Raw genomic sequence first — 20,235 nt, 5'->3', positions numbered from 1 at the left:
TGCACCCCTGCTTGGACCTGGCGGGCCTACTTTAGCGGGAGCTAGGGCCCCCCTGGCATAGCCTTCCTATTGGCCCGAACCCCAGTCGCGCCCCTTGCGTCCCCTTGAGACCCTGTCCGACCGTCACTCCTCCTCATAGTCGCCAAGCGGATCTGCTGTCGTGTTGGTTGATTCGCTCTCAAGTTTGATTGCGTCTGCTGGTGTGCTGCTGCTGGTCTTCTCGGGTGCTTTGCAAGCTCTGCATACTGCTCAATTACTCACCTTCTTGTGTTGCTTGCTGCCCAGGACGTGATTTATCAAGGAAACGCATTCACGCTGCTCGTTCTGTTTACCATTCCAACACGAAACTTCGCCCGTTCCCGACTGGTTGATTCCACGGCGCTGCCTGCAACCCCCCCCGGTATTCCGTTAAATTAATGTGCCAGGGGCCACCAGGAACCTCTCGACCAGGAGTTTAACCAGCGAGGAGGAAACAACACGGCCTCCCACCTCCGCCTGAACCCAATTCTGCGACGTCAATCCCTCCAAGACCCGAGCGAACTTTGTGCTTTGTTTCCTCTTCTTCGCTGTTGACCATTCGCGCCTAAATGTTTCCAAACCGCGAGAAACATTTCAACAGTGTTCCGTAGATCATTCCCGCCAAACCGACCAGGGCCGGCCCTCTCCATTGAACTCTCCGTCGATCGAATCCTTCGCCCCTTTCATCCAACTCTTCGCTTCACTTGATGGTCGACGCTCGTATCCATTCACTCCCTACGACTTGGGGATTCGGAGGCCTTGACCAAAGACAAGCAAACCCTTGGTGGCTATTTTCTCTTCAACGGCCTGAGCCCCCTTTCATTCGCAATCAACGCTCAAAGCGCCAGATAGTATCTGGCTCAAAGGAATAGTGGTCACCGTCATCTCTGCCCGAGGTCACAGTAACCATTTCTTTGTAGCCGTTTCCCAACCGGTGTTTCACGCTGCGGCAACTTGAAGAGCAATCTCACGATCCACCCGCACCGTCTCAAATCACGATATGATGTCGAGCAACTTTGTTTAACAATACCGAGGAAACCATTTACGAGTGCTGGGGATATCGGACTGAGCCGACTCATAGCACTGAGTGATAACGCATCCTCAAGATGCCCCTTCCGAATCCGCCAGTGGCGTTGGACAACGCGTGTTCCGTCATTTTCAACAACACACTTTACACCTTCTCGGCAGCTGCATTCCAAGCGCTACCGCTTTCGCCGGGAGCAAAATGGAAAAAGCTACCCCATGGTGAGAAGGTTACGGGGGGAGTCTGTGTTGGATCGACTCCAGGAGATCCAAAGTTGGCCGGGCTTTATGTGGTTGGAGGAAAGGGAAAGACGCCTGGTTACCAGGGCCTCCAAAAGTTCACATACTCGACTGGGAAATGGGAGGCCATCACCCCGGAGACTCCCGTGACACAAGACCGGCTCTGGCACGGCGCCGTCTACCTCAATGGCTCGGATTCGATTCTACTCTACGCCGGAGCTCAGGATGGAGCCAAGCATCCTTCCACCCAAACCTTCACTGTCGGTGCTTCAGCACCATATGCAGTTTCTGCCTTCCAGTCGGTAGCGCCACCCACAACCAACCCCATCCTCCTTCAGTGGTCCGACTCGCAGGCAGCATTGGTGGGCGGAAGCACGACAAATACGCAGGTGACGCTCTTCAGCCCCGAGACATCATGGGTTGATTCCGGAGCATCTCTGGCAGAACCGTTGGAGAAAGATATAACGGCGATGAAGGCTGTGCTGGTCAAGGGAGACGACGGATCCAAGAACCTCTATGTCTTTGACATGACAGTGTCGCCGAACCTGGTCAAGAGGATTGTATTGGTTGATGGACAAGGAGCACCGGTGCAGAACTCGGCCCCAGTCGTGAGGTCGGTGGAGGCCGTCGAGTCTCGTCTGGTGGGAAGGAGGGACGCCGAGTCGCTCACTGTGAATGATTGGCCGCAGTACAATTCGACACTGGCACCGAAAGCCACCCGAAGTAATTATGCCGTGGCGGAAGATCTGGATGGGCTGATCGTCTTCTCCGGTGGGAACGACGATGATATCCTTTGCATGTTCAATGGAAGGGGAAACAGTTGGCGGAATGCCACTGCTATGTTGGTGGACCAGACCGTGCTTGCCGCGAATACTGTTTCGTTATCCGAGTCAGCCACACCCACGGCCACGTCGGCAACGCTTTCAACCAGCAGCAGCATTGGCAGCAGCACTGCCACGGCTACCCCTACTCCAACCTCGACTCAGGCTGCGGCGACCGATTCCGGAAGCGGCGGGATCCCAACCAACACGGTCCTGGGTATATCCCTTGGCTCGATATTTGGGCTCGCCGTGGTCCTCATCCTCCTCTACTTGTGCCTCGAAAGGCGTCGCAAGCGGCAAGCCAACATTGAAGCCGGCAACGACGGCAGGGGATACGCGGCGTCGACGAGCGAGAAAGACAGCATTGTCTTTGCTAGTGATAGCTTACCTCGCGGCCCGGTGGGGGGTGGATTCCGGGGGCACCAGGTGCAAGACTCGCAGGGCTCGTTCTCATCAATAGCCATCTTGATGGGCCGCATCAAGCAGCAGGACTCCCACCAACCCGAGGGCGTCAGCCGCAATCCCAGCCATCAGACCAAGCGCAGCTCGACGAGCAGCATCTTTAACAAGGCCTTTAAGAGTACCATCAGCAAGCCGATGCCGCAAGGGGTTGCGCCCATGACTGCTATTCCGCCTCCGCCTCCGCAGCCCGCAGACGTGCAGAGCAGGGAAGACAAGGGTGTATCCTTCGCGCCGGACACTGCAGGAACAAAAACAACGCCGCGTGCCGCCAACGCCGCTGCCGCCACGGACCGGCAGGGTGCCACACGCCGCAGCTCGGGCTGGAACAGGTACTGGTCAGGCGGCTCGGCTTTGAACATTCTCGGCTTCGGTCACGGCAACGGTAGCGGTAATGGTGCTGCTGCTGCTGCCAACTCCAAGAGGATGACGGTTGAGTCTGCCCGGAGCTCTAACTACAGCGACCGGTCAAACTACCGAATCACTCAAGACAGCGCAACTGTGCCACCCCTGAACGTCTATGAGCCCCGCGCTTCCTTCAGCCGGGTCAACACCGGTAGCCCGACCATTGCGTATCACGATAGCAAGCTCAAAGAGGGTATGAGCGGGCAGATCGAGCGACCCGTGAGCGCGCTCAGCGATGGTTCTGCTTACTCGAGCGGCATCCCGGCATCTGTGCACGAGGCATGGGACCCGACGATGCCTGGGAAGCCCTGGGGTTCTGACAGGGCACCAAGCAGTGCCTACAGCAGCGGATGCACGACTGCCCTTGCGCCTGCCGGCTCCACGGCCAAGCAGCCGGCTCAGGCGCCGACCGGTGTGAGTCGGCAACCACAGCTTGCTATGGCGTCGACGTCCTCGGATATGAGCTGGTTGAACCTCGGAGACCACAAAGATTCGCGTGTCTGATCTTCCATCCCCTTCGCTTCTCGGACCCAACCATTGTCCCCATGGACGCCCGCTCCTTTACATAAAGAAAGACACGAACACCCACGGTCGAGATTCATGACAGCTTCCATAGCTTGACGCCCATCGCTTATACCCCATAAAGAGAGACGTCCCGGGGTACCATCTTCTCGTCGGCTATCTCATTCCCATTTCCACGATCTGGCTTTGGCCACACCATCGGCAGGAACTCTATCTTGTCGACATAGAAGCGCCCACGCATTTACGGAGGAAAGGAAACATCAAAAGTTCAATCCAGCCTTTCTTCAACTCACCTATATCAGTGCCTCGATTTTTCTGGCGTTTTCGAGACACCCATTGGCTCCTGGCGAACTTGAGGAGACTGCCCTCCCTCCGAGGACGTCTCCTTTTCCATTTTTGTTGAAAGTTGGCATCTCTCGGCGCTAGTCATTTCTGTTTTCATGATACACCACTGCACATAAACCTTATTCCTTCTTTTGCCGCCTTCTTTTCTTTTCTTCTATCCTGATGTTGTACAATGTAGAGCCATCGTCATTGGTGCGACCCCGGCCCGGTCATTTTCTTCGCCTCCCGTCCTTACACTCGATGATACCACCATTATCGTTGAAATAGTAATTTTTGATTGAGAGTTGGAGGTTGGCTTGGGGCGGCTGCTGGAGTTGTTGCGCTGCCCCTTGAATGAGAGGGATGGAATTAATTCATGGGAGAATTGGAGACTGGAAGTTTTCGGTCTGCCTGGTTCTCAGTGGTGGTTCCGAGACCGACCGTCCTGTATGTATCTGTATCAACCATACGGCTCCCGTCTCGGCAGCCCTGGGCCGCGACCCAGACCAGTTGCTGAGATCGGAAATATTATATGACATTCAAACAAATCACCTTGGCGAGCCCATGGTCCACTTGCGTCGCATAGCGCCGCTTCACTACCAAGGAAAGTCTGCCGTATCCTGGCTGAAGGGATATGATTGACACCTGATGCGATAATTCTTTCAACCGATTATTGTATACGGAGTAGACTAACCGCACACATGTCAAGCCTCGCCTTGTAAACCCGCCATCCATTTCCGGTCTTTTCCCGTTCCCGGTCCAAATTTAATAAAACTACTGCCTTCCCTCAGTCAGATCATATCACACCTATCGGGACCAAGCCATCTAGCGACTCAAAGGAGGGGGGTATGCACGTCGACTGGCAGTTGTAAACTGCGGAATGGGTGTGCTCCGTTTCGCTCTCGGGTGGGTGGTTCCACGAGGCGTGCGAAAGTGGGAAGTTTGGGGGCAAAGGGGGAGAGAGAACAGGCTCAGCCGTCGCACGCTGGCTGGGGAAGCTGGGAATCCACTGGCCTAGGCCCTGATGGAAGCTTACTCGACGGCCGTTGTTGTTAACCGGTCATGCCTCTAGCAATGGGCGGGCCCTCATGTTGTGTTACCCCGGCCCGTCCTTGGTCTAGGCTGCACATCGAGGGGGAAAGAGACCTTGCGTGGTGCCACAGGATGTCGATTGCCTGCAATCGGGAGTTTTGGCAAGGGGGGCCAAGTAGGAGGGGAAGGGGAATAAAATCAACGAGGTTCACCACAGGAGGAAAAGGGGGATAGAATATCCGTATATGTCCTGATGTCTTTGAGACCTCTTGGCTGGGAATCAGCCAGTTTCACCTTGCCAAGAGACGGCGCCAGAACACGCACGTGGCGGCGGCGGGCGTTGGTCGTCGGCGTAGCCGCTGTGCACACCGAGGAGAGCAGCTGCCTTCCCCGAGGAGGAATGTGAGCTCATTCCACAAAGCCGGCCGTACCTGATGTCATGGCCAAAGTCGCGAAACCCAGCAAATGATGGGCATTCCTGGGGTCCTTTCATAAACTATTCCGCCGAAAGTAGTTTCGAAATGGGACCAAGGGGGGACTAGCTAGATAGACACACGTGTAGGTGCCACCTGACCGCTTCTTAAGGGTCCAAAACATCCACCCTCCGGCCTTGCCCGCCCGGGGGTAACGGCGGGGTTGGCTGTCGATGTTGCCGTGCCATACAGATTGACTTTTGGAGAGAGGAAGTTGATGATCGGGGTCCTTTTGGTTGATAAACCAAGGTCGCGCCGAGGCTGAGCTAGAAAATTAGCTCTGGTTGGCATCTCCCTTATGTTTGTGTGAAACACCAGACTGGCAGATCTCGGGTGATCACTGGGTCTTGGACGAACCACTGAGCGACCTCGACCCGGGAGGATGGAGAGATCGCGCTCGACCCGGTTTACTTTTTGGCCTTTGCTTCACAGAAGGATTCCTCCAGAATCTTACCAGCCTACTCTATAGGTAGCCCCATTCACGAAGTTAGTCCAGGGTTAACCTTGGAAAATGCATTTCATACCACTTGCTGATATTTTATGCTGCTATTAGGGAGGTGCCGTCTTTTCGCTGCTGGCTTTCTACAGTATACGGATATGAAATAATCAGTTTCGAGTGATCTGACGGGAACATCCTCGTCAGGCACCTTACTTCGCTCACTGGCCAGCCTGAGTGTGGCTGGAATGGAAACTGCCGGGACCGTTGATGTTCGCTGAGGTATGTATTGTACATACCTAGGCACCTACCTACCTAACCTACCTATGCAGATATCAAGAATTTGATACAAATGAATACCTATGTACAGTACCTACCTAGTTTATTGGTGCCTTGGTATGGGTTAACCGGTCACAACAACGCACCTATAAAGCATACAGTGCTCCATATTCAGCAGACAGAAGGTGGAATCGTAGACCCAACGCCGTAGTGCGTTACGGTCCGCCATCTATTCTCTCACACCTTGAGGCAACCATCGCAGCCTCCAGCCGCCATGACGTCAGTGGCGCCTGCCCGGTCGCACTGATGATGCTTGGCGAGATAGAGTGCATTGTTGTACTGCTTCGCAGGCAAAAAAAGCAAAAAGGGAAGACGGTCAAGAGGGCACACCCTCCCGTGGTTTTGGGGCATTTCAATTTTCATTTGCTTGAAGAGTAATAAGACCTGTAGCCTGTTAAGTTGCTACAGTAGGGTAGCTCTGTCCAAGTTCTGTAATAGCGTCGGGACCGGGTTCTTACCGGGCTCATCCATCTCTTCCACTTGTATCTTCTCACGCATCCTTCTTCGCATAGTACAAAGGCTGTTTGCTGGGAGGCGCAATTAGGGTCGCCACTTTGGAGGGACAAGATTCGGGCCCGATGGACCCCATCCTTTCGCGTTTTGGCAAATCGTAGGCTCCTGGCTGTGGTCGCAACTTACAGGGATTTGGCGCGCTAACCGGCCGTCACGCGGCGTCTCGTTCCCCTGTGATAGGAGCTACTCGTTCCAGCTATTGTCAACGAAGAAGGCGGGTGGACGATAAGTTGTTGGTCAGTCAGTCTGGTTGGAATGATCTGATGTGTTACCTACCAGATGTGCATCCGTACATAATTAGATCAACCTCCGTTTGCCTGTGATACATGGCTTTCGATCAGATTGATAGCCACCTCAGTTGGTGGCTTGACCGCAATTGGAGCCCACCCAGCACACAGTGTCCCTTACCTCGTTGATCTCTTATTGGCTAGACACCGGCACATATGGACCCGACTTACCATTGCCCACCGTTTGCCCCACAGGCAAAGTCATTACCACAGTACGGATGTACAAACGTCGATTTACTTGGTGTTTCTTTTGCCAGCTGCCAACTGTAACCCAAGTTAGCGTCTGCTGAGCCTCCCAGGCAGGGAGACAGAAAAAGGAGGACGAGACAAAGCTCGTATAGGGCTACCTCGGTACACTACCTAGACCTAACAAATGATCCTAGTTATAGATACTGTGTGAATAGAGGAAGAAGAACCTGCTATGTATTAGTAGAGGAGAGAAGAAAATTTGAGGGGCTGGAGACCATCGTGTATGAATGAACGAGTGCTTTTTTTTGGCCCTTGGTCCCCGCTGCGGAGAATACGGTATTTTACCGGAGCCGTTTTCTCTATTTACAGACTTGACCTTTTCAGTTTTCACAGTTGAAGTCTGGGTAGTTCACAGGCAACGCCCCCTGCCCACAGCCCGCTCTGCTAGGCGCTTGTGATAGGTAGTGTATGTTGACTGCTGAGTAGGTACAGTACCGGTGCCGCCCATCCGCACCGCCGGGAGCTGGATTGTACCTAGGAAGGGCTCTACGGCGCTAGACCACCTAGGTAGGTAACGTTAAGAACAAAACGAGTTGGTCTTGACTTGCCAAACGGCGAGTTGTGTCGATCCATCCCCTTCCCCCCTTGTCACCACTCATTGCCCGTTCATTCTTCCTCCCTCTCCGCCTCGATCCTTCTCCCCAGCCCGCCCACCCTCCGACCGACCAGGCGCAAAAATACAGCGAGACGTCTTCAACCAGCATCTAGGCCCTCTCTCTTGCAGAAAGAGCCTTGGCCATCGTGGTAAGCCACTTAACCTTTTTCTCATTACCCATTTTCGCTATTCGCCTTAACAAACGACCGCACCTTCGCCACTACCCGCATCGCCTCGCCCATCGAGAGATTAATGGAACCATCGTTTTTAACTAATCGCCTTGCTCCCATCTAGTCCTCACCAGATGCAGTCGCATTCATAGCCCGAGAAATATCATTTTCACCAACTAGTCGCTCTTTCCGTCTTTTGAGTGCCGCGACGGTGTAGCGAAAACGAACCTGGACGAGTTGGGATGGCCGACGACTCGGCCTTGGCGGCCGTCGCCGCCGTCTTGAGGTCTCTCGCTACCGACCCTTCTTCTACTGCGGCGCCAATCCAAATCAAGCTCCCCATTGCTGAGAGCGCCGAGGCACAGGCTGTGGAATTTGAACTCGCATCGCTGGTCCTCCGTATCCAACAACTCGAAGCCAGAGCCTGCTCCGCGAACGGTACAGTCTTCCCAGATACACCTAACGAGACAACTGAGTCGCTCTTTGCTGCAAACGATGCCTCTTCATCCCCGGCAAGCCTGGGGAAGCCATCCAAACCCAAGCATGCACCCCCGATACCCCGAAACGGCTTCATCGATGACGCTCTCGAGGGGTTGCAAAAGCATGTCGACGGCCAGTCCAAGCTCCTGGACAGCCAGCGTCAGGAACTTGCGGGCGTCAACGCGCAGCTCCTCGAGCAGAAGCAACTGCAGGAAAGGGCGCTGGCGATGATTGAGCAGGAGCGCGTTGCAACCCTCGAGCGCGAGCTATGGAAGCACCAGAAGGCGAACGAGGCTTTCCAGAAGGCTCTCCGAGAGATTGGCGAGATTGTCACGGCCGTTGCCCGAGGCGACCTTTCCAAGAAAGTCAGGATGAATTCTGTCGAGATGGACCCCGAAATCACAACATTCAAGCGCACGATCAACACCATGATGGACCAGCTCCAGGTTTTCTCGAGCGAAGTTTCTCGGGTCGCACGCGAAGTCGGAACCGAGGGTATCCTCGGCGGCCAAGCCCAAATCGAGGGCGTCGATGGTACTTGGAAGGAGTTGACGGATAATGGTACTGATCTCCCACAGCACTCATCATTAACTCGAGTCCCATATACTGACCGTCTTCCAAGTGAACGTCATGGCCCAGAACCTGACAGATCAAGGTGAGACCCCGACCTAAATGCATCGCGTGCATATCTGTAAGCCACCCATATCTAACCTGGCCTTCTAGTGCGCGAAATCGCATCTGTGACCACAGCCGTCGCCCATGGCGATTTGACCAAAAAGATCGAGCGTCCGGCAAGGGGGGAGATTCTCCAGCTCCAGCAGACCATCAACACCATGGTGGATCAGTTGCGAACCTTTGCCTCCGAAGTCACGCGTGTGGCCAGAGATGTCGGAACCGAAGGCATCCTCGGCGGTCAAGCCCAGATAGAAGGCGTCCAGGGCATGTGGAACGAATTAACCGTCAATGTCAACGCTATGGCCAACAACCTCACAACACAAGTACGAGATATTATCAACGTTACCACTGCCGTCGCCAAGGGCGACCTTACTCAGAAGGTCCAGGCTGAATGCCGAGGCGAGATCTTCGAACTCAAGAAAACCATCAACTCCATGGTGGACCAATTGCAGCAATTCGCCCGAGAGGTCACCAAGATCGCGAAAGAGGTCGGCACTGAAGGACGCTTGGGCGGCCAGGCTACTGTGAATGACGTCCAAGGCACATGGCGAGATTTGACAGAGAATGTCAACGGCATGGCCATGAACTTGACCACCCAGGTCCGCGAGATTGCCAGGGTCACCACCGCTGTCGCCGAAGGCGATCTCACCAAGAAGATTGGGGTCGCAGTCCAGGGCGAAATATTGGACCTGAAGAACACCATCAATACCATGGTTGACCGTCTTGGGACTTTTGCCTTCGAGGTTAGCAAAGTCGCTAGGGAAGTCGGTACGGACGGGACACTTGGAGGTCAAGCTCAGGTCGACAACGTCGAGGGCAAGTGGAAGGATCTCACGGAGAACGTCAACACAATGGCGTCGAACTTAACTTCCCAGGTAGGTTACCAGCTTCGTCTTTGTCGATCCAGCTGCGACTCGTGGGTACCAAAGCACAAGACGTTAACAGAGTGAAAACAGGTCCGCGGCATATCGACTGTCACCCAGGCCATCGCCAACGGCGACATGAGCCGCAAGATCGACGTCGAAGCGAAAGGAGAGATTCTCATCCTAAAGGAAACCATCAACAACATGGTTGACAGGCTATCCATATTCTGCAATGAAGTGCAGAGGGTCGCGAAAGATGTCGGCGTCGACGGGATAATGGGTGGCCAAGCCGACGTTGCCGGCCTCAAGGGCAGGTGGAAGGAGATCACGACAGATGTCAACACCATGGCGAACAATCTTGTGAGTTGAAACAAATCGAATCGATGGCCAAGTGGACGGGGACATGCGGTGGCTGACATATCTCCCTAATCCAAAACAGACGGCACAAGTGCGAGCGTTCGGTGACATAACCAACGCCGCCACGGACGGCGACTTCACCAAGCTTGTCGAAGTCGAGGCGTCGGGAGAAATGGACGAACTTAAAAAGAAGATCAACCAGATGGTTTACAATTTGCGGGACAGTATCCAGAGGAATACTCAGGCAAGAGAAGCTGCCGAGCTGGCCAACAAGACCAAATCCGAATTCCTGGCAAACATGTCGCACGAAATCCGGACACCCATGAACGGCATCATCGGTATGACACAGCTCACGCTGGACACGGATCTTACGCAATATCAGCGGGAGATGTTGAACATCGTCAACAGCCTTGCAAATAGCCTGTTGACCATCATCGACGACATCCTCGATCTCTCCAAGATTGAGGCGAGAAGGATGGTCATTGAGGAGATACCGTACACGTTGCGGGGCACCGTATTCAATGCGCTGAAGACGCTCGCTGTCAAGGCCAACGAGAAGTTCCTCGAGCTTACGTATAGTGTTGACAGCTCGGTGCCGGACTATGTCGTCGGTGATTGCTTCAGGTTACGGCAGATCATCCTCAACCTCGTTGGCAATGCCATCAAGTTCACGGAACACGGAGAAGTCAGCCTGACGATCAAGAAGGCGAATCAGATCATCTGCAGTCGCGGCGAGTATGCGATCGAATTCGTCGTCTCAGACACAGGCATTGGGATCCCGTCGGATAAGCTCGATCTGATATTCGACACCTTCCAGCAGGCCGACGGATCCATGACACGAAAATTCGGAGGCACCGGCCTAGGTCTGTCAATCTCGAAGAGATTGGTGAGCCTCATGGGTGGCGACGTCTGGGTTAACAGCGAATATGGGAGAGGAAGCTCGTTCCACTTCACCTGTGTGGTCAGGCTGGCTGGTAGCGACATCGGCCTGTTTAAGAAGCAGCTAAAAGCCTACAGGGACCATCAGGTCCTTTTCATCGACAAGGGTAGGACCGGACATGGACCCGACATTGGCAAGATGCTCTCCAGTTTGGGCTTGGTCCCCGTCGTTGTCGACACAGAAAAGAGCCCGGTGCTCCAGGGAGGACAGCCGAAGGGGACACCGTACGATGTTATCATTGTCGACTCGATCGAAGATGCTAGGAGACTTCGAGCGATCGACGATTTCAAATATCTCCCCATTGTCCTACTGGCACCCGTGGTCCACGTCTCATTGAAGTCCTGCCTCGACTTGGGCATCACTTCGTATATGACGACCCCTTGCCAGCTGATCGACCTGGGCAACGGCATGATACCGGCCCTGGAGAACAGAGCGACGCCTTCCCTTGCCGACAACACACGCTCTTTCGAGATCCTCTTGGCCGAAGACAACACGGTCAATCAGAGGCTAGCCGTTAAGATACTTGAAAAGTATCACCACGTTGTGACGGTGGTAGGGAACGGACTCGAGGCATTGCATGCCGTGAGGAATAAGAAGTTCGATGTCATCTTGATGGATGTGCAGATGCCTATCATGGTGAGCGTCAACAAGAACCGGTTGTGAATCTCCTTTCCACCATGCTAACTGTTAGAAATAGGGCGGCTTCGAGGCGACGGGCAGAATCCGTGAGTATGAGCGGAATCTCGGCACTCAAAGGACACCGATCATTGCTCTGACTGCACACGCCATGATGGGCGACCGCGAGAAATGCATCCAGGCACAGATGGACGAGTACCTCTCCAAGCCTCTGCAGCAGAACCATCTCATACAAACCATACTCAAATGTGCGACCTTGGGCGGTCAGCTCCTGGAGAAGAATCGTGAAAGGGAGCTCACACGGGCTGCGGACGCTGCAACGGGGGGCCGTCATGATACCGGTTCTTTGACCCAGTACCAAAATGTGTCGACCCTCTTGCGCCCGACTCTGTCCCCTCGAGCTGTGACCAATGCTGGTCCACCCGATAGCCCCCCCATTCTCTCTGGGGACCAGCAAGCCCGAGTCAGCCCGGCACACAGTATTTCCGAACCCAATATCCACGCACCCAGTTGATGTCATTAAGCTTCGTCACACAGCGTCACATCCGGCTGATGGCCTAAAGTGTGTGGCTGGCCTGCCTACCCCCCTGGGCGAAATATACCACAGAATCGACCCTTGGCTCTCTCTCACCAGCTTTGCTCAGCTACCACGGAGGCTGGGACAATGCCCCTTCTTCGCAAACGAAGCGCTCTACTTGGACTATTGGATGGGCTTACGGACGCCATGACAATTACCACTGTTCTCTTTTTTTAATTACGGCAACGTCTTTTCCCTTGGCATCCCATCTGGCGTCTACGGATTTCGGTCGGGTTTTCATACCTCTCTACTGGACGGATTCCTCTCATGTAGTCTGGATGTTATAATGGTGTGGGATTTTCCTGTTTCATTGCCTAGCCGTCACTCTACCTGCTCTCGCTGGCTTCACATTACCATTGCATGGATATCGTCGTAGTTGATGCCCTCTCGTATCTAGATGTACTTTGGAATTGGTTCGAGGGCTAGCCCCTTCGTAGGGGCAAGGCGGGAAGGTGGCTCGCATCATGATACATATATATATATACACAAAGTTGGATGATGCACGCGTCTGTCTGCAGCAAACCTCGTTTGTTTCTCATGTACCCCCTATGTGAGCGAATATATGTGCGTGCTGCCGCCGCCATGACCGGAAAGCCAGGACGGACGGGCCGGGGCCGGGGCAGCTGGGTGCCGTTAGGGTTGGGGGGCCAGGGGCTTTCAAGGGACAAAAACACTGCAATTTTGTTGACAATATGCAACTCGGCCTGTTTCTAGGCGGTCTTGCGTGGTCTTTAAACTACTCAGTGCATCATCTCGAAGAGATAAAACTTTTTTCGCCAACATACATAAATAGGTATTGATTGGTGTAGGTTGTCACCAACAACTTTGAGCATCCATCTCAAAAGCCGTCATCGACGACCCTCTTGCCATCGTCGTGCGTCTATTCGCGGTTTGCCAATTCTACGCGCCTTCCCTTCTCCCGCGCATTGGAACATGGAGGGGGGGAAAAACAAGGGGTTGGCAGCCCAAAAAAGGGGGAGATCATATAGACATGGATAGGTGGTCTAGAGTACTATCCGTCCGGCCTCCAAAAGTGTTCACAATCAAACCCAACATTGCCCCTTGGACATGGTCTGCCTCATTGCGTTCATGCCTTCTCATGGGATGTATCGTGTGCGTTCCAAGAAGTTGAGGCCAGATGCTGCCAGACCAGAGCCGGGTTGATACAGCGACGGTTGGTGGTTAGGTAGGTGGGGGGTATCTGATGCAAATACGAACCAAGAAAACGTGGTACAGTCGTCCCAAGATACAGCCCGGCTAAATAAGAAACATTGTTCAAAGGTGGAAGTCATCTATGAGAGTCGTAAGGTGGAAGAGGCCTTGCACGCAGAGCCATCACGCGCGTGAGACTGGGAATTCAACTGCAACATCAGCAAGGGGCTCCACTGTCGGCGGCGCGTCTCATCGGGTCCGCCGCTGGTCGACAATTTCGCCAGCCCTCAGCAAAGCGCTCATTCCATCTAGGTTCGGCGCGGGCTTCTTCTCACCAGGCTTCGTGTTCCTTTGACTTGAGTAGCCACCCGCCGCTGACCGATGCGGAGGCGGAGGTTTTTGAAGAGTCGGCGACGGACCAGGCTTGAACTCTATTAAGGCCCAGGTTAGTGACTGGAGAACTGGATCAAGCAGAGTGAATGGCAAGGTACCGTTCGCATATGGCATCGAGGTGGCAACCCCCCGCTGCTCTAGGAGGGAAGACTTCTGGTCCGAGGGAGTCGAGTTCCCGTAGAACAAAGACATGGTCTCATGTTGCTGGTCCGAGGTTGTTGATAGGAGTGTGTGGATTGCGAGTGGGCCCTCTATTGGTGTCCGTGGATGGCCAAATGAGGAAGAGCCCGATGAGCTGCTGGTAGCCCAGGATTGTTCCTTCTTTAGGGCCTGCGGCCTGGATTCGCCGCCGACTAGAGGGGGAGGGGGATCCAGACTGCCTAGGGCTAAGCTGGGAGTTTGCGGGAACGCGAAACCGTTGACTTCGCTCGAGTGGCCGGCGCTGCTCGGGCGATTCTGCTGGTCAAACATATTGGACAAGGGCGGCAGGTGATGTTGCATGCCAATCTGGTCATTGCGAGTGTCCTCCAACCATGAACTTCGGAGGTGTGCAATCGACGCCAGGTCCCGTGGACTTGAATTTACAACAGGGGATCGCTCTGCAGATCGTCGATCGGGGCCATGGGATGACGGCGAAGGAACCGACTCATCCACCGACGTATAGCACGAGGCCGGCGTTGCGACCGATTGGGACTCTCTTGCCGACGCTGTAGATCCAATTCTCCGCCGTCGGCCGGCGGCGGGCTCGCTTCCCGGCTCACCTTCACTGGCACTTCCGCTCCGCGCCCTGCTTGCCCGGTTCGTAGAACCGTTGGTGGTGATCCCGCTTTGACTCCCTCCCTGGCTCTCCGATAACCTCAACCGCTTCGCGCTCTCCTTATCTAAAAGTCCTGCCGGGGTTAAACTAGGTCCAATAGGGTGAGCAGACGACGCATGCGTCTGCTATGGCAAAACGAGGACTTCAGAGGTTGGCTTACCCTGAGACTGATGGGCGTGTTTCGCCTTGAACTCCTGCAAATATATGCTGTACTTCTTGTAGCCTGCTGTTTTCTTATAGTCGGCCAAATCATTGTTGTATTTGTCCTTGGCCTCCTGTGCTTGGGACTCGAGTGATTTCTTGTCCGCCTGTGACAGATTCTGCCAATGCTCGCCAACGAGTTTGGCAATCTCGGTAAAGGTCAAGTTCCTGCCTTTCAGTTCATCTCGCATCTCTGATGAGAGAAAGGGGCAAGGTTAGCCACCCGGCGTGACACAACAAACAGCAAGGGACAATGGCATAGCAATGACATGCTAAGCCATCCCACACGTGACTCACTATTAGAAAATAGCACATAAGCTGAAGGGGGTCGCTGCGGCGCATTTTCATCCGGCTACGCAGCACATGAGGTCAATGGTCCGTTCTCGCACTATGTCGAAGGCCTCAGGACCACAAGTGAAAACCAACCTTGGGATGCCGCCTGTATTTCCGTTTTGCGACCGCTAATGTCGTATTCTCTCGACTCTCGGCCCTGGGTCCATCAGGTCTGAGCGCGTCAAGCCTCGGATCCTCAATGCTTGCTTGTGTTGGAGAAACTAATGAGGCATCGGGAGCGACACCTCGGGAATTGGCAATACGTCTCTGGAGTTTCTTCGCACAATCATCAGAACGGCTCCTATTAGAGTGTCGGGGGCGGCACAGCACTGTACTTACCCTGCGATGTCCCAGTTTGACCCCTAAAACATCCCTGCCAGGTAACAAAGGTACCACCGGTTAGATTCGCAACGCTTTCATAGCTGGCCGGCGTGGGTGCACTCACAAATCAGATTCGGTAACGTCGAGAATAGTCTCCCAAGAGTCGAACCCCTGATCCAGGAAGGCATCGAGATATTGCGAGATGCCGAGCTCTCCAAAGACGACCTCCAGTGGTTGCGTCATCCAGCCGGGCGGTTGTTGGGGTATGATCATATAGTGTCAGGGCGCAGCCTTCGGGCGACCCAGCTGCCAAATATATGCAGTGGGGTTGTTGTAGTCGCGACGACACGTCCCGGTGATGAAGGGGTGGAGGCTGTCTCAACGTTCCCGCAGGGCTTGGTGTAGTCGGCTGCTAAGACCATGGAACCAATGCCGGTAGAATTTTGAACGACGCCTGCCAACGAGCTCTAGTCTTTCTAGTCTCTTCTTCCTTCGTCGGCAGCCTCAGCAGAAAGGCAGCGAGTTGATGCTTCTTCAAGGCTCTCGTCGGGGTGGGCGGAACGGCGGCTTTTCAGAGGTCAGCCCCGCCGCCAGGTAAGCAATACACTAGATGGCCAAGCGTGGGATTCAACAGCGTGGACACGAGATGGCCGCGTGGGATCTACTTTGGAGTCAATGGCGATCGAGGCGTCGGACCTCACGAAGTACATAGGCTTTCTCTGGGAAGACGGTTGGGTTGGAGAGGTGCTGGAGGGTGACGGAGACTTCAATGACAACAAGTGCTCACGTAGCCAGGACCTGATGTTGCACAAACGGGAAATGTTCAAAGCACTGGGGAAGAAATGAACTCACAAGAACGGGCCTAGCGACCAAGATCGGCTGGTGGCCATAGGTTATATGCCACTTGTCTGCTAGTCGTCGCGGCGATCTCAGCTACGGAGGAGGATCAACGCTGGGCCAGAACGAGGTCTACCGCAGTCCACCTTAGTATGACGGATATTGCACCTGTCCAAGGTTGTCGCCGGCGCTGCAGTTCGCGGATACTGGATGATGCGTGTATCCTGGCTAGCCAGGCGACTAGAGACCAAGAATAACGGGCGTGTGGTAACGGGTTTTGGCCGTCAAAAGATCAGAGTCTCGAGGTAAAGTGTGGTCGACTAACAAGACCATTGACCAATGCTCCACCAGGGGTGTGTGGAGGCCGGGCAAGGATGGGGTGAATGGATGTACGTTGTGCATATAGGCAGGTACCTCTCATGCCTCGGGAGATTTGCTGTACTACGGTTGCTACCACCTGCAACTGTACACCAGCAGTAACAGATGCCGGAATGTCGCCGAGGGACTGGCTTCCGGGGACTTCGGTTAGGTAGCCCTTTGAACCTGAATTATGGGAGATTGGAGCAGAGCGAGCACATTTCAGCCTAGCGGAAGGGAGCAGGAACATGAGGACAGAGGCCGGGAGTGTTAAGGTTGGAGGTACGGATATGGTACAGCCCGTCAATTATCGATGGCACCGTTGGTGTACAGTAGGTACAACGACGGGAAGCCGACAACTTGAACACGGCCCCGCAATGAGCAACGGCTTCTACGTATGAGGGCATAAGGCCACGCCGTGGAGTGGGTTCAGAATGACATAAGGCACCTCTTTAACCATTCCTTTTTTCTCCTCACAATCAGTCGAGGAGTTATATTTACGCACTTGGGAAAAAATGGTGCTTCGAGCGGGGGTGACCAGAAACACTGCAAGTCTCGAAATGGGATGCTGGGTAGTGTCGAAATGCCATGGCGGGATGAAAGGGCGAATGTGAGGGTGGAAAAGGCGACTAGGGATCTCGATCTCCATCGATTTGCCAGGGAATGCAGCAAGAATCGTACGATATTCAATGGCGTGGACCGCGCGCTTCAGCCAATGAGCTGCGAGCAGAGCCTGAGCCCACCGCACCGAACAGAAGCAGGTCCCAGCACCCGGCTTGACGGGGAAAGAGTCGTTGGGATTGGGGAGAGGTCATGTGTGGGTAACTGGGTGCGAAAGGGAAAATGCCTGCTTGCGGGGAGCCGGAGTCGCAAACCGAGTGAGCGACATGCAAATTGAAATTCACAGAGATGTTTACGCCGCGATCCAAGGCAGGCAGGCAGGCAGGCAGGCAGGCAGGCAGGGAGGCAGGCACTTTCCCGTTTGGCAGGCAGATCCCTGCTGCAGATTCTCCCCCTTCCAATTGGGCGGCTTGGGGTGCCACCTGGCAACACAAGCTCCAGGCTGGCGGCAGTCGCGTACTATGCGTGGGTAGTTGGCCCAAGCCTCACGGAATGTCTTCTTCACATGGGTCTACATGCGAAGAATCCGTAAAGATGGGCCTTTGAGAATTAGCCATCCTGGCATTCTCAAATTTCGATGCATTTCTCCAGTCTGGTCACCAGCCCCCTTTGACCCTTACATAGTATGCCGAAGGTTTTCTAGCGTTGTTCGCCCCGACCCCGACCCAGGCCCTTGGCTCTCCTGATTCTATTGTCATACTCCATCATCGTTCATGACAAAACAACCTCATTCGACAGGACGTTTACGCAGTTACTATGGATGGTAAAGCTCATCGGAATCGGAGCTACCTACGCCGACTACCCAGGGAGTAGACCTACCAAAGCAGCAAGAGGAAAGGTCACTCTCTTCAAGATATTTCTTCTTTTGACGGAGCGAAGCCTCCCCGATCAAATTCGTTGACTTTTTGTTGTTTCTCATCAACTGGCAGCGAGTACACCTACATGCGTACAGCCTACCTTGGTACTTAGGTACATACGAGGAACCCTGCCCCGTGTAGGTACTGCGCAATGTACTACACCCAGGGTACATTATAACTGAACCGCGCCATCTCGCCCGCTTCCACCAACCAGGTGGTGACGTAACAGTTCGTAACCGTACCTAGGTACCTTAGGTATGTAGCAAAGCTACCTGCAGAGGTAGGTACTGAGTAAGTATCTAACCTGTGATGAGGTGATTGGTCCGTTTGCGCTCTTACCATTCGTGGGCTAAACACATGGCTTCCCTATGGCATCCCCTCATCATCAGCCTTTGAACCTGAGGTTTTGCAACGGGGAGTCGTTCTTCACACTGCTCGTAGGGCTCTGACCTATCATTCCCATTCCTCGACGATTTTGGCCCGGACACTCTCCAAAATCCAGCAGGATGGACCCAAGCGAGTCCCAGGGCGGCCACAGTGACGGTGCCCACGAGTCGGCAGGTTCCCCGCCTAACTCGACTCATGCACAATTTGCTCAGGTAAGCCCCTTACTTTACCTTGCGCCTGTCTCGGGATGTCACGATATGCCATCATCTTTATTCTTTTCCGTCTTGTACCCTCCAGTAGTGCCTCCAAAGCTGCTGACACTTGAGCAGGCTTTGAGAGAACTTTCGAGGTACGCATACGCATACGCATACGCATATTGCGATTTTGTTTTCAAACTCTGGCGCCCAACTTGGCCGGAGGTGTTTCCCACTTTGCACCTTTCCCAGCTTCTCATTCTCTGCAACCTCTGGACCTGGGGAGGGACCAGGGAAGGATGTTCAGCCCGCATTAGGGCTGCTGCCTCCCACCGCCTCACCGTTCGTCATGGGATCATCCCATCTACTGCCCAGTGCGTGTGCTCGTTTGGCTTCATTTCTCAAGTTTCGCGGCTCTGACGGCTGTCAGCCTGAGTCTTGTTCTGCACGTCTTACCGCGAAGTTGCCGTTCGCCTGTTCTGGTTGGCCCGTACTCCATACCAACATAGAAGTGTGCTGCTTTTGATGCTGGATCACCGCGTAACATTCCGCTTTCCATTATCCCCCAACAGATATCCCTTGGGGAAGCACCCTGGGAGAACCCTGATCTGCCCACCCTGGAGGACCCTGAAAAGGACCCTGGACCATGTGAGGAATCTTCCCGATGTTGGCCAAAGTGGGCTTTCCGGTCCAAGTTTTCTTGCAATTTTTGGCGTCTCCGCATCCCGACCTACCAGTTGGGGCCTACCAATGCAGCAGTGTCATTCAGGCAGGGTCCTATGTTACCTATTTGTGCATGGGGTAAGGGCTGTAATGTCGGAGTCAAAAAAGACCCCTGATATCAGCATACACCGCGCTGAGGCATGTCATCGCTGTCACGTGGATGCCACCTACACCGCGGTTATATGCCATGCATGGACAAGCCACAAATGCTAACTCGGTAGTTGCATGCAGAGGCGAGCAAGCTGCAGCTGCTCTCGAAAAGAACCTGTCAAATCTTGAGAGCAAGCTTGACGAGATTTTGGCGTCGTTCGAGGACAATATGCCGGCGGCCGATGAAAAGGAGCCTGCGCAACCGCCAACCGGTCACGGCAAAGAGCCAGCTAATGGAAGTGGGAATGACGGTAACAGATAGCATGGCCGCTTGGCCACCGAGGACTGGATAGACAGCGTTTTGCGTAAGCACGGTATCCCGCTCTATAGATAGGCCTTTGTTTCTCTAGATATCGTACCGTCGTGTCCGGGGCTCGCAGCTCGAGCTCGTTTATGACCTATACAAGCATAACCTGGGCTACGGCCGTTGCAACAGTTTTTGCATGTCATGGGTTTCA

General features: G+C 54.2%; 4 protein-coding genes across 4 annotated transcripts; 3 read left to right on the top strand and 1 right to left on the bottom strand.

Moving 5' to 3' along the window:
• The first annotated feature begins 708 nt into the window (after nucleotides 1–708).
• Nucleotides 709–3,818, top strand: QBC33DRAFT_375177 (uncharacterized protein). Its single transcript, XM_060424017.1, has one exon. It carries the CDS (start codon nucleotides 1,125–1,127, stop codon nucleotides 3,468–3,470), a length of 2,346 nt encoding a protein of 781 aa, XP_060284600.1. The 5' UTR covers nucleotides 709–1,124; the 3' UTR covers nucleotides 3,471–3,818.
• A 4,330-nt stretch (nucleotides 3,819–8,148) lies between these two features.
• Nucleotides 8,149–12,371, top strand: QBC33DRAFT_577443 (putative histidine kinase; the record flags this gene model as incomplete). Its single annotated transcript, XM_060430984.1, has 6 exons — nucleotides 8,149–8,947; nucleotides 9,009–9,041; nucleotides 9,110–9,936; nucleotides 10,018–10,284; nucleotides 10,364–11,857; nucleotides 11,919–12,371. 6 exons carry the CDS (start codon nucleotides 8,149–8,151, stop codon nucleotides 12,369–12,371), a joined length of 3,873 nt encoding a protein of 1,290 aa, XP_060284599.1.
• Nucleotides 12,372–13,491: 1,120 nt separating this feature from the next.
• Nucleotides 13,492–16,256, bottom strand: QBC33DRAFT_374413 (uncharacterized protein). Its single transcript, XM_060424014.1, has 7 exons — nucleotides 15,776–16,256; nucleotides 15,670–15,703; nucleotides 15,424–15,606; nucleotides 15,295–15,349; nucleotides 14,957–15,190; nucleotides 14,078–14,860; nucleotides 13,492–14,017 (listed from the first exon to the last, which is right to left on the bottom strand). The coding sequence occupies exons 1-7, from the start codon at nucleotides 15,922–15,924 to the stop codon at nucleotides 13,836–13,838; spliced, it is 1,620 nt and encodes a 539-aa protein (XP_060284598.1). The 5' UTR covers nucleotides 15,925–16,256; the 3' UTR covers nucleotides 13,492–13,835.
• Nucleotides 16,257–18,726: 2,470 nt separating this feature from the next.
• Nucleotides 18,727–20,070, top strand: QBC33DRAFT_374439 (uncharacterized protein). Its single transcript, XM_060424015.1, has 3 exons — nucleotides 18,727–18,922; nucleotides 19,040–19,059; nucleotides 19,859–20,070. Exons 1-3 carry the CDS (start codon nucleotides 18,830–18,832, stop codon nucleotides 20,037–20,039), a joined length of 294 nt encoding a protein of 97 aa, XP_060284597.1. The 5' UTR covers nucleotides 18,727–18,829; the 3' UTR covers nucleotides 20,040–20,070.
• The last annotated feature ends 165 nt before the right edge of the window (nucleotides 20,071–20,235 follow it).

This window comes from Phialemonium atrogriseum, assembly GCF_030411735.1.
Source record: "Phialemonium atrogriseum strain 8032-3 unplaced genomic scaffold QBC33scaffold_9, whole genome shotgun sequence".
Lineage (NCBI taxonomy): Eukaryota > Fungi > Ascomycota > Sordariomycetes > Cephalothecales > Cephalothecaceae > Phialemonium > Phialemonium atrogriseum.
This window is presented reverse-complemented; position numbering and strand designations above follow the sequence as displayed.

Bases quoted from the DNA above. Each gene is read 5' to 3' on its own strand.
- QBC33DRAFT_374439 (XM_060424015.1), top strand. From the start codon at position 18,830: ATGGACCCAAGCGAGTCCCAGGGCGGCCACAGTGACGGTGCCCACGAG. The intron at 18,923-19,039 runs GTAAGCCCCTTA...ACACTTGAGCAG, and splicing joins CTCATGCACAATTTGCTCAG to GCTTTGAGAGAACTTTCGAG. The intron at 19,060-19,858 runs GTACGCATACGC...AGTTGCATGCAG, and splicing joins GCTTTGAGAGAACTTTCGAG to AGGCGAGCAAGCTGCAGCTG.
- QBC33DRAFT_375177 (XM_060424017.1), top strand. From the start codon at position 1,125: ATGCCCCTTCCGAATCCGCCAGTGGCGTTGGACAACGCGTGTTCCGTC.
- QBC33DRAFT_374413 (XM_060424014.1), bottom strand. From the start codon at position 15,924: ATGATCATACCCCAACAACCGCCCGGCTGGATGACGCAACCACTGGAG. The intron at 15,704-15,775 runs GTGAGTGCACCC...GTTACCTGGCAG, and splicing joins GACGTTACCGAATCTGATTT to GGATGTTTTAGGGGTCAAAC. The intron at 14,018-14,077 runs GTACCTTGCCAT...GGGCCTTAATAG, and splicing joins CTCGATGCCATATGCGAACG to AGTTCAAGCCTGGTCCGTCG.